This window comes from Saccostrea cucullata, unplaced genomic scaffold (genome assembly GCF_032062105.1).
Source record: "Saccostrea cucullata isolate Sc308-1 unplaced genomic scaffold, CSIRO_AGI_Scuc_v1 ctg9848, whole genome shotgun sequence".
Lineage (NCBI taxonomy): Eukaryota > Metazoa > Mollusca > Bivalvia > Ostreida > Ostreidae > Saccostrea > Saccostrea cuccullata.
This window is the reverse complement of record NW_026924705.1, coordinates 11,595-22,707: the sequence shown is the minus strand read 5'-3', so window position 1 is coordinate 22,707 and position 11,113 is coordinate 11,595. Positions and strand designations below refer to the sequence as shown.

Sequence of the window (11,113 nt, the reverse complement as noted above, 5' to 3'; positions counted from 1 at the left end):
TGATATCTATTCCTAATGCTGAGTGTCCACATTGATGATGTATTGATGGGAGAATTTCCTAAAAAAAATTATCCATGAGTTGTCAGCCATTAATGTTACATACGGTATTTCAAATAGTTAGTTTTACTGTCTTATGTAAATCCCTCTTAATGCGATAAAGAATAGGAATGGGTCTGAAATCCCTACAAAGCTGTCCTAGTACACGGACCACCCTTGTATAAGCAGATCAATCTCCAATAACAGGGTTTTATCAAACTACATAAAAAGATTTTTCAGTTGTATAATTAATCCCCATAATCGTTATTTTGCTATGAAAAGGTTTTCGCTCTACCATATTTCTTATGTGAAACCTTTTAATGAAGGAAGCAAAAGCATTTAATTTCCCCTTTTTAACGTGACGTGTTTAATCGACGAATGTACAATCGAACTAATAAGTACTGCTTTGACTTCCCGCTTCAAATAATTTTTTAAACGAAGTAGAGTTTTAGCAATCCGATTAACGTTTATATTTCCCAACTCTGATTTACTCCACACACATTAGCCCTTGTTTTTAAAAAGTACATTAGTCGAAATCAGAAATGACATCTCGTGCACCCACAGGATGGTCAACATCCAGGCGCGCAATGCACTACAAGGCCGTTTTACCTGAAAAAGACGATGGACTTTTTCTGAATCTTCATAAAAAAGTGAGGAAAAGTTTATTACCAAAGGGAAGTCGCGATGAGAAAGATAATGTGAAGATAGCAAAAAGAATTTTAGCCAGACAAAGAAGACTGCATGAAAAGCAGCGACAATCTCGATGGAATAATACCGATTCCTCCGATCTGGATTTAATGTCATATAAACCGAATTATGATTCGTCCGTGTCGACTACTGCCGCCAATACCTCACATCTGTTACATAAACGACAAATTTATTTGCCACCCGTCGGCAGGACAACATGCATGACTTCGGATTTAAGCTACACCTCTGACGACATTGATCGCATAGTGATGAGACTAACTATGTGTGACTTTGCTAGGATACCCGAATCTAAAGGATATGCAAAAATAACACCACAAACCAAACGGCGTGGTAAATTGCACACTTATAGGGAAGTAACGAGTATTGTGGACCGACTGTCGGACTTTGACCAACAAAAACATCCACCCGAATCCCGGGGCGACTCCTCCGCTGTACGACGTATAAAGGAATGGAAAAAACAAGCAATGACTTAAAAACGAATCTGTTTCCATTTTTAAACTCTGAAGCAGGTGATATTAAAAACATTCTTGTACTAGTCAATTGTGAATGTAAATTTTTTGTAACCAATAACTACATACAGGCCAAGCAGATTAAAATCAGTACCTGTTTAAAGATGTTTTTCGTATGTACCCTAATTCGTCGTAACATGATTAAAATAATAGATTCCAATTCTTCATTAAATAACGTTTAAAGGTACTGGTTTTCTGTAACAATTTTGGTAGTTTCTTAGTTTTGTTTATTGCTTAATGTCTCTCTCGATAGTTGATTACTCATATTGAAACGCTACTATGACCATTTTTTAAGTGAGGATTTTAATTTGAGACCGACATTCGGCACTCAAGGCCTCTGTACTATGAGAGATCTTAGTGTGAGAGCACCTTCTTAAATTGTCTAATCTGATGGACTGAATTTCACCTCCCGCAATGGAATTCAAACCAGTGACCAAAGGAACAGGTTCGTACCTTGCGACTCTAGAGCAGGTCTAACCACAGCACCATGCGGACGATTCCCGGGCTCAACGATAATTGAACCACATGCTAGATATAATACAGTGTCTATCGTAAATTTATTTCTTGTATTATGAACGCCGGTTTACTTTATATTTACATGTATATATACGCCATCGGATTCCATTGAAAGAATAAAGATCCCGATCAGTAGTGGAGTGGGCTCATATAGACCACGGTTTGAATTTCGCGCCAATGACGTCATCAAACTTTCGACCAATCAGAAGGCATCATTTGAATATTTGGTCACGTGACCTATCAAAGGAAAGGTCTGGACGAGAAGAGGTCATCCCGGGGGGTGGTCCGGGGTCATTAAGTGCAAAATCAAAGCTACTCAAAAGGTATCGTCTGATATATCAAATGGAAGGACTTGACGAGGAGAGGTCATCCCGGGGGTGTTCCGGGGTCATCAAGTGCAAAATCAAAAGGTTACCCAAAGGGTATCATGCAACATATCAAATGAAAGGTCTGGATGAGTAGAGGTCATCCAGGGGGTGGTCCGGGGTCATTAAGTGCAAAATCAAAAATCATCCAAAGGGTATCGTGTGACATATCAAATAGAAGGTGCCAACGCGTAGAGTTCAGCCCGGTAATGTCGTCTCATGGGTCGCTGAAGACTGTAGGGTTCTTGTCTCTGTAACCATTTGCGTACCTTGTACTTGCTGATATCATATTTTCCCTCTTTTTGAACGTATCGGAATAATTTATCCACTCCGGTGAAACTACCAGCCGTGGATGGATCGTAATACACTTGCTTGAGATAATCCTCCCAAGACATGTTTCTTCTGGCATGGACAGCGTTAAAACGAAGCTTAAATGTATTTCCACTCCTTATTTAATACCTAAGCACGTGACCTATAATGACATAAAAACAACAATGCTTTTTTCACTATTTATTCAAGTAAATGCAACAGTATACAATCGATAGTCCATTCTTCAAACAATAATTGGGAATAGTCTCAAAATGTTATTTAGAGTTCTTAGGATTCATCACTATCTTCTTCCATCTCGCTGTCGTCATCCTTTCCCACTTGGTCTTCGCTTTCGGAAGCATCATCGATCTCCATATCGCTCTCGGGATCCCACATTTCTTCAAGTACAGGACGGTTCTTATTCAAAGCCATTCTGATGGCTCTGCGTTCGTCATAGCCGTCGGACAGGAAATCTTTAACATCATCCATGACTTTTGTGTGAATGGATCCGTTTTGTAACTGAAGGATGTACAGGATGAGTTGTCCATACTTTTCAGAGAATTTCTTAAGGTCTTTAGAGTTCATTTTTTCCTCCGTTTGAACTCGAGCGTCTTCTCGTGATAGACCTTCCTATATGTATTTATCATATTTCAGGTCCCATAGTTTTTCGTTGTTTTCTTTGGCCCTTTCCATGAGAAAGTTAAAGACTTTGTGTTCGTCATCATTTTCCTTCTCTGGTTCGACAGTTGAGGCATTTGATTCATCCACCTCCATGGGGGCAATATCATCTTTCCCTTGTCCGTTTTCTGGACACATCTTTTTACATGTCTTTGAAGGTCGTGGACGTTTTCAAAGACCAGACCACAATCGTCACAGGAAGGCATATCTTCTGTAGGTGTGACGTGTTGAAAATCCGACCCGATGGATTGGAAGGTTGAAGGAACAGACACGTGGTACGTCCGATCGGTAGGAATATCTGATGAAGAATGATGAAAATTCTCTGCTTCGTGCTGTTTAATAGAATTCAAGACGTCAGTGCGCATACGTAGATGTTCGGGAGTAGTGGGCTTCAAATCCACTGACAGGTATCCATAAGGTTTGGAAGTAGCGTCTTTAAAATGTCTCAGCAGGTGTTGAGGATTTTCGGGATACATCTGGCGAGCCAAGGTCATAACTTGTTGTCTGTCCACAGGATTGTTAAACAGGACCAGGTAATGGCAATTTCGTCTCTGGGTGGGATCTTTGTTGTAGTATAGGTTTTGATTGATGGCTATGACGGACACATTTCTGTGATGACTGCCCTCCGTAAACAATTCGTTGATTCTGGAATCTTTGGAAGCCGTAGACATCAGATCATCCAAAATAACGAGATTCCTTGTTCTGGGATGTATAAAGGAATCTTGATCCAGATCCAAAGGTATTCCTTGAATAAATTCGACCTTCGGATAAACGGTACTCTGAATGACATCATACAGTGGTTGCCAACGTTTGTAGAGCCATATGAGTCTCTCAGGAGGAGGCAATATTATTTTCAGGCAGTGTTGCAAGAGCATTTTACAGAAATACGTCTTGCCACAACACGTGGGGCCCGAAATATTCGCAGTAAAGGGATGCCTGAAGACAAAGTCCTGGTGCCGTTGCTGTAAAGGAAGAGTCGCTGATGGAGGCGGCGGTGGCTTGAGTTGCGGCGGCGGCGGCGGCGTGATCATCTGCAGCGGCGGTGGTGGCTTGAATGGCGGCGGCGGCGGTGGCTTGAGGAGCGACGGCGTGCACTCCAGCGGCGGCGGCGGCTTGAATGGCGGCGGCGTGAATTCCGGCGGCGGTGGCGGCGGCGGTGTGATCACCTGCGGTGGCGACGATGGTGGTGGTGGCGGCATTTCCATCATTCCGTGTACACTTCGCTGATGCCGCTTTAAGACATCCTTTCGGGAAAACCAGCCTCGGCAATCGTCGCACTGGACTTTATGCATGTTGACTCTTCCGCAGACACTCTTAAAATGTGACCAATTTATTCTTGAATCACTTTTTATAGCTTTAGGCCGAGAAACTGGTCATGGCTGCGGGTCGAAATATCAGAGTCAGGCTAATCTCGCCATTCAAGAAGGTGGCATGCTCAAAATCTTTATCTCTTATTTCCAGGCGTATCTTTTTCAACTCATGGATTCGCATCAGAACTGGGTACGGTCTCATGAAGATTTGATTCTTGTTGGATTCCAAAACAACACGCCTCAGCAATGGTCTGTATTGTTCACCCACCACAGAAGTGTCGCATGCGTCACAGTAGATGAAAAGCTCCTTCTTCGTGGTCTTGACAGGGGTTGTGATATAAAATTCACTTAATTCTAGTGTCCACTGTTCCTTATAAACCAACGTTTTTGGCAACGGGACGGTGAAATCAAAAGGTTTATTGCTTGGGAACAGGTGTTTACCCTCCGAAGATCGAAGGACTAGCGTCGTTGCCATTCTGTTTGATAATGAAGAGATTCACGATTGTTCAGAGCATTTATACTATTAGGAAAGTCTTAAATACTGCACCTAATGGCCCGGAAAAACCCGGAATCGTCCATAAGATAGGTCAAACGCTACCTTAAGGTTATTTTTGGAATTTGCACCTGATGACCCCAGGAACACCCCGGAGTTAAACTCCACTTGTCAAGACTTTTCATTTGAGATATCACATTAAACACTTCAGGTAACTGTTTTGCACTAAATGACCCCGGAACACCCCCGGGCTGAACTCTACGCGTTGAGACCTTCTATTTGATAGGTCACATGATACCCTTTGGGTAATTTTTCATTTTGCACTTAATGACCCCGGACTGACCTCTCCTCGTCCAGACCTTTCATTTGATATGTCGCATGATACCCTTTGGGTAACCTTTTGATTTTGCACTTGATGACCCCGGAACACCCCCGGGATGACCTCTCCTCGTCAAGTCCATCCATTTGATATATCAGACGATACCTTTTGAGTAGCTTTGATTTTGCACTTAATGACCCCGGACCCCCCCCCCCCCCCCCCCCCCGGAATGACCTCTCCTCGTCCAGACCTTTCCTTTGATAGGTCACGTGACCAAATATTCAAATGATGCCTTCTGATTAGTCGAAAGTTTAATGACGTCATTGGCGCGAAATTCAAACCGTGGTCTATATGAGCCCACTCCACTACTCCGATCGCACGGTGGTATATTTAGGACACGCAATTATTTTTTTTTATATAAAGATAATAAAAAGATATAAAGATAATATCTCGTTTTCACAAGATAATAAGTCGTTTTCACAATATATTATGTCGTTTTCACAAGATATTAAGTCGTTTTCACAAGATAATATCTCGTTTTCACTCGTTTTCACAAGATAATATCTCCTTTACACAAGATCATAATTCGTTTTCACAAGATATTATGTCGTTTTTACAAGATATTATGTCGTTTTCACAAGATATTATGTCGTTTTCACAAGATAATATGTCGTTTTCACAAGATATTATCTCGTTTTCACAAGATAATATCTCGTTTACACAAGATAATAAGTCGTTTTCACAAGATATTATTTCGTTTTCACAAGCTAATATCTCGTTTTTCATAAGATAATATCTAGTTTTTACAAGATAATAAGTCGTTTTCACAAGATAATATCTCGTTTACACAAGATAATAATTCGTGTTCACAAGATATTATGTCGTTTTCACAAGATAATATCTCGTTTTCACAAGATTATAAGTCGTTTTCACAAGATAATATTTCGTTTTCACAAGATAATTATGTCGTTTTCACAAGATAATCTTTTTTCTGGTATTTAAAAAAAAAAAATAATTGCGTGTCCTAAATATACCACCGTACGATCGTGGCATATATGAGAAATACTTTCAATGTTTTTTCGTGTCCTTTTAACTGTAATACAATTTAAAGAATTTTTTATACATTTTTTTTTTATAAATCCCTAAAACTAAGACTTGCATGTTTGTGCATGACAGGGGTACATTTTATCGAGTTCAATACCCCCCCCCCCACCTTTTCCCCCATCGATGCAACCGTTTCAATTGAATCCCACCGTAGGAGTAAAAGAGTAGTACTTCGGATGACACCGTATAAACGGGGGTCCCGTGTCGCGGTAGGTGCACCGACACGAAAAAGATCACTCATTGCTCTATGGCCCTTAGTGCCAAGTATAGGTCCTCATTTTCAGCTTTCCATTGCACAGGCACTTGTTTCGGTGATAAATTTTTAACCCAGAGTATATTAATAACATACGGTTTAAGGTTTCTAACTCCAAAATACACGGAGTACCCCCTCCTCAGAAAAGCACTCCTTTACACTTTCAGAGGAAACGCACTGGCAGACTGTTTTATACCATTATCTTCTACGATAAATTATATATATTATATACTGACACGCAACAACCTAATTTAAGGGGAAATAATTATGTAAAGTAAAGAATTTTGTATCTTAAAATTATGAATTCTTCAATTTGGCAAACATCGGTAATTTAACGGTTGAACGATTTCCATACCATAATCGGAAGTCAAGTTTGAGTCTGCATAACAGAAATCAAAAATTGCATGTTTAACAAAATATTTGGCAATATTATGGAGTTTTAATGGTTTTTTACTGTTCATTATGAGTGTGCAGCAATATTTCAAAAAATAGACTTTCCTTTCGTTTCCCGTAACGATGCTAAGGTTACTTGAAAATGGCTTATGTACGCATTTCCATTGCATTAGCTGGAAAATTTCAATGTAAAGGTGATGGAGAGTTGCTGATGCGAAATTTCACTACATTACGCCTCAAAAGGGTCTTACGTATCATATGCATTAAGGACAGTCCTTGTACCGGAAGTCTAAGGGTGGCTACACTGCTCTAAGTTAGAGAAAATTCGACCTAATCATCTGAAAAACGGGCATTTAAAAATGCTTAAGAATAATTCCTTCGCGCAGATCTCGATATAAATGAACCTATTGTATCGTCGAAATGAAGCTGCAATTGTTGTTTAGGGCAGTCTTGCACGTTTTACTTGAATGGCTGGGAGGGGGGAGTTTTAACAGGCATATTTCACTTAGTAAAGTGAACAGATAAACATTTAACATTTTTATCAAGTCTCTGATGTTCTGAAAAGTGAGTTGAGCCTTACTTTATTCGCTTTTGAAAATCATAAGATAAAAAAATTAAATATTTGTAGATTACTGCTTGTTGCGTTTCTTTTGCGTGTCTGTATATATTGATTTAAATTACAAAGTTTTGTGATTAACGTGATTACTTCAACTTTACATTTGTCATCTTCTTTTCCTATGTAGCAATATCTTATCACCTTCACATAATTTATGAATTTCATTGTTTTGACACGCAAGATAATGCATTACGTTCTAAGTTTTTTACACGAAGCAAGTTTATGTTAAACGGACTGTTGAATCAAGGACATCAACAGTCTCGTTTACACTCATCATTTTGCAAGTTCAACGGTCGATGCAATGACTTTGTGAGTGACGCTGTACAATCTAAGGTAAAGAAGGTTTCCGTTGAAAATGACGGAGCTGCTCTTCTGAAAGGAATGGTGCTTCCAGGGCAATAAATATCACTGCTGGTGATGTGTCTGTACATGTGCGTTTGTGACTTGTTGACTGTGATTATTCCATTTTCTGTGTTTCTATTAAAATATCATTTCAATATATTTGTTTTCTGTTTTCATTTCAGTTCAGTTCACTATTTTCCAATCCAAAATTTTTGTTAAATATTGGACTGACAGGACAAAATATTGGACTGGTAGGATAAAATATTGGACTGGTTCGATAAAATAATGGATGGACATACTTTAAAGGGGACATTCTTAAATATACTGAATAGAAACAAACAAAAGGTTACGTCACAAAAATGTTTTTAAGTATTTTATAGACCATCACATGTACGTGTCAGTTCTGAGGGTGTGTATGATTCATGAATTCATCATAGTTTTCGATCATTTTTTTTTTTATAAGTTCACCTGAGTAAACTCAGGTGACCTATTGCTATCTGTTTGCGTCCGTCGTCGTGCGTCGTCCGTCGTGCGCCGTGCGTTAACAATTGAACATGTTCAGCTTCTTCTCTGCAACCACTCAACCAATTTCAATAAAGCATCTATGGGTGAAGAGGAAAAAAAATTATGAATTTCATGGTTCCTGCCCCCCTGGGGCCAAAACCACTAAAATTAAAGAAATCTTTAAAAATCTTCTTCCATACTCCTGGACATCAAGCAGTCAAACTGTTTGCATGACTGTAATCAGTATTGAGTCCTCTACCCAAATTGTGAAATTCATGGCCCCAGGGTCAGGGGTTCTAGTGCTAGGGCGGGGCTAAATGGATTATATAGTGAAAATGCATAAATTCTTTGAGAATCTTCTTCTCTGATCCTGGGCATTCAATAAACTAACCAAGTACATAGTTATGTTGAATAAGGTGGCCTCTACCAAAATTGTGAAATTCATGGCCCCAGGGTCAGGGGTTCTAGTGCTAGGGTGGGGCTTTATTGATTATATAGTGAAAATACATTAATTCTTTAAAAATCTTCTTCTCTACTCCTGGGCATTAAATAAACTAACCAAGTCCATAGTTATGTTGAATAAGACTGCCTCTTCCCAATTTGTGAATTTCAGGGCCCCTGGGTCAGGGGTTCTTGTTTTAGGGTGGGGCTCTAATGATTATACAGTGAAATGCATGAATTCTTTGAACATCTTATCCTTTGCTCCTGGTTAATATGCCAATGATCTTATTACATTACATATTTAAGGCCAGGATTTATTTTATTTTCAGGTTTACAAACCCACCGTTCAAGGGTTTGAATTTTCAGAAAAAAATTAAAAAAAACATTTTTTTTCTTACTGATGTCAAATTTGAGTCGGGATCGAGATATCAAATTTACGAACTCTTACTTCCGGTTTTAAAACGAACTTGGCGGGTAACAAAGCTAGATCTGCAAAGATAGCTTGGTTTATTGTAAAATTCATCGATAAGAGTGCCATTCAAAACGTTTCACGCGTTCAAAGAACAAATAAAATGCTGACGACTTTGTTGCAAAATGACATGCTGGTGAGATAATTTTGTATTCGTTTCAATCAAAAGTATCTGTCTGTGAATTATTTTCCTCACCACAGGTTTAAAACTACCCGTGGTAGCTATTCCAGCGACATTGTTTAGGTCTCTGTTATAACTTAAAGTCTAAGCATCATTCTTAAGCATCAGATGTAATGAATAAAACTATGGGAGAGGTTAAGTCCATTTGAGGAAGAAATAAACAAAAACCTGAAGAAATAAACAAAAAATTCAACTATTAAAAAGAAAGTATATACAAATATATACAGGCATGTAGTACCGTTTGTGGCAGCCAGAAAAATTATTTTACACTTAATTGAAAAAATGTTCACCCTACTCCACAATATTCCCTGTCTGTTTCATGATAGGAATTATAATTTTAGGCATCAAGTATATTTTAAAACAATGTCTACACATTTACCTATTAAACACATAATAGATTTAAAAAATGAAGATATATTGAAAGAGTTTTAAAGAGTTGATTTGTTAAAATATATTTCGGTCAATGATGAAATAAGCAATTAAATGTTCTACTTTCCTATTTATAAGCATTATGTGTCCAGTGGTAAGGAGCTTGTTAGGATAGCATAAAGAAGAATGTACAAATATGTTGATAATTGATTAATCCAAAAAAAAAATTTTTTTTTCCTTCTCCTTCGGGACTTTTTCATGAATTATGTTCTTAACTAAACCTAGAAATAAAAAAATGCTGGCCTTATGTTGAAGAAAGGGGCCTCTTTCAAAATAGATAATTTCAGGGCTGCTGGGTCAGGGGTACTGGGGGGCTTTGACTTAAAATAAATTAATGCTTTGAAATCTGCTCTTGCAATGGTGCCTCTTTCAAAATTTGTGAATTTCATGGCTGTGGGATTAAATCACGGACCAAATACAATCGCTTGAAAGTTGTTACATGATACCCAGGTGACCTATAAGGCTCGTGGGCCTCTTGTTAACTATGACTTTTATATAAAGAATATTGCCTTTATATCTAATTATGTTCCCCAAACGAAGTTGGGGAACATATTGTTTTTACTCTGTTTCTTATTATTATGTTCCCCAAACGAAGTTGGGGAACATATTGTTTTTACTCTGTTTTTTATTATTATTATTTTTCTTCTTCTTCCTGGGTACTTTTTTGTCCGCGAGTGATCTTGTAAACTGTTCATCCGAAGTAGGTAAAACCTTTTTAGGGTTAGTAGACATGTTATGTAGATTTGCGGAATCCAGGTCATTTTCCGCGCACGTGCTTGCAAGAGCGTGCACGTGCAACACGTGAAATGACCATTATAACAGATATAGCCGTAACTTTTCTATTTTTTTACTATATGCGTTGAAACTCATAATATAAGTATATATTACTTGTATATGCATAATGACATGTTCCTCGCGCACGTGCTTGCAAGAGCGCGCACGTGCAACACGTGAAATGACTAATATAATAGATATAGCCGCAACTTTTCTATTTCTTGATGAAATGCTTTGAAACTCAAAATATAAGGATATATTAGTAGTATAGACATGATGACATGGTCAAAATAGCAAGATCTCACGCGCATGCACGTGCGCTTCGCTCTGATTGGCTGAAACTAAAGTCTCAATATTTTTCATG

General features: G+C 38.5%; 1 protein-coding gene across 1 annotated transcript; it reads left to right on the top strand.

Moving 5' to 3' along the window:
• Positions 1-578: 578 nt before the first annotated feature.
• LOC134267079 (uncharacterized) lies at positions 579-1,217 on the top strand. Its single transcript, XM_062749296.1, has one exon. The coding sequence runs from the start codon at positions 579-581 to the stop codon at positions 1,215-1,217; it is 639 nt and encodes a 212-aa protein (XP_062605280.1).
• The last annotated feature ends 9,896 nt before the right edge of the window (positions 1,218-11,113 follow it).

What these genes read in the sequence shown, in the direction of transcription:
- LOC134267079 (XM_062749296.1), top strand. Translation starts at nt 579, where the DNA reads ATGACATCTCGTGCACCCACAGGATGGTCAACATCCAGGCGCGCAATG.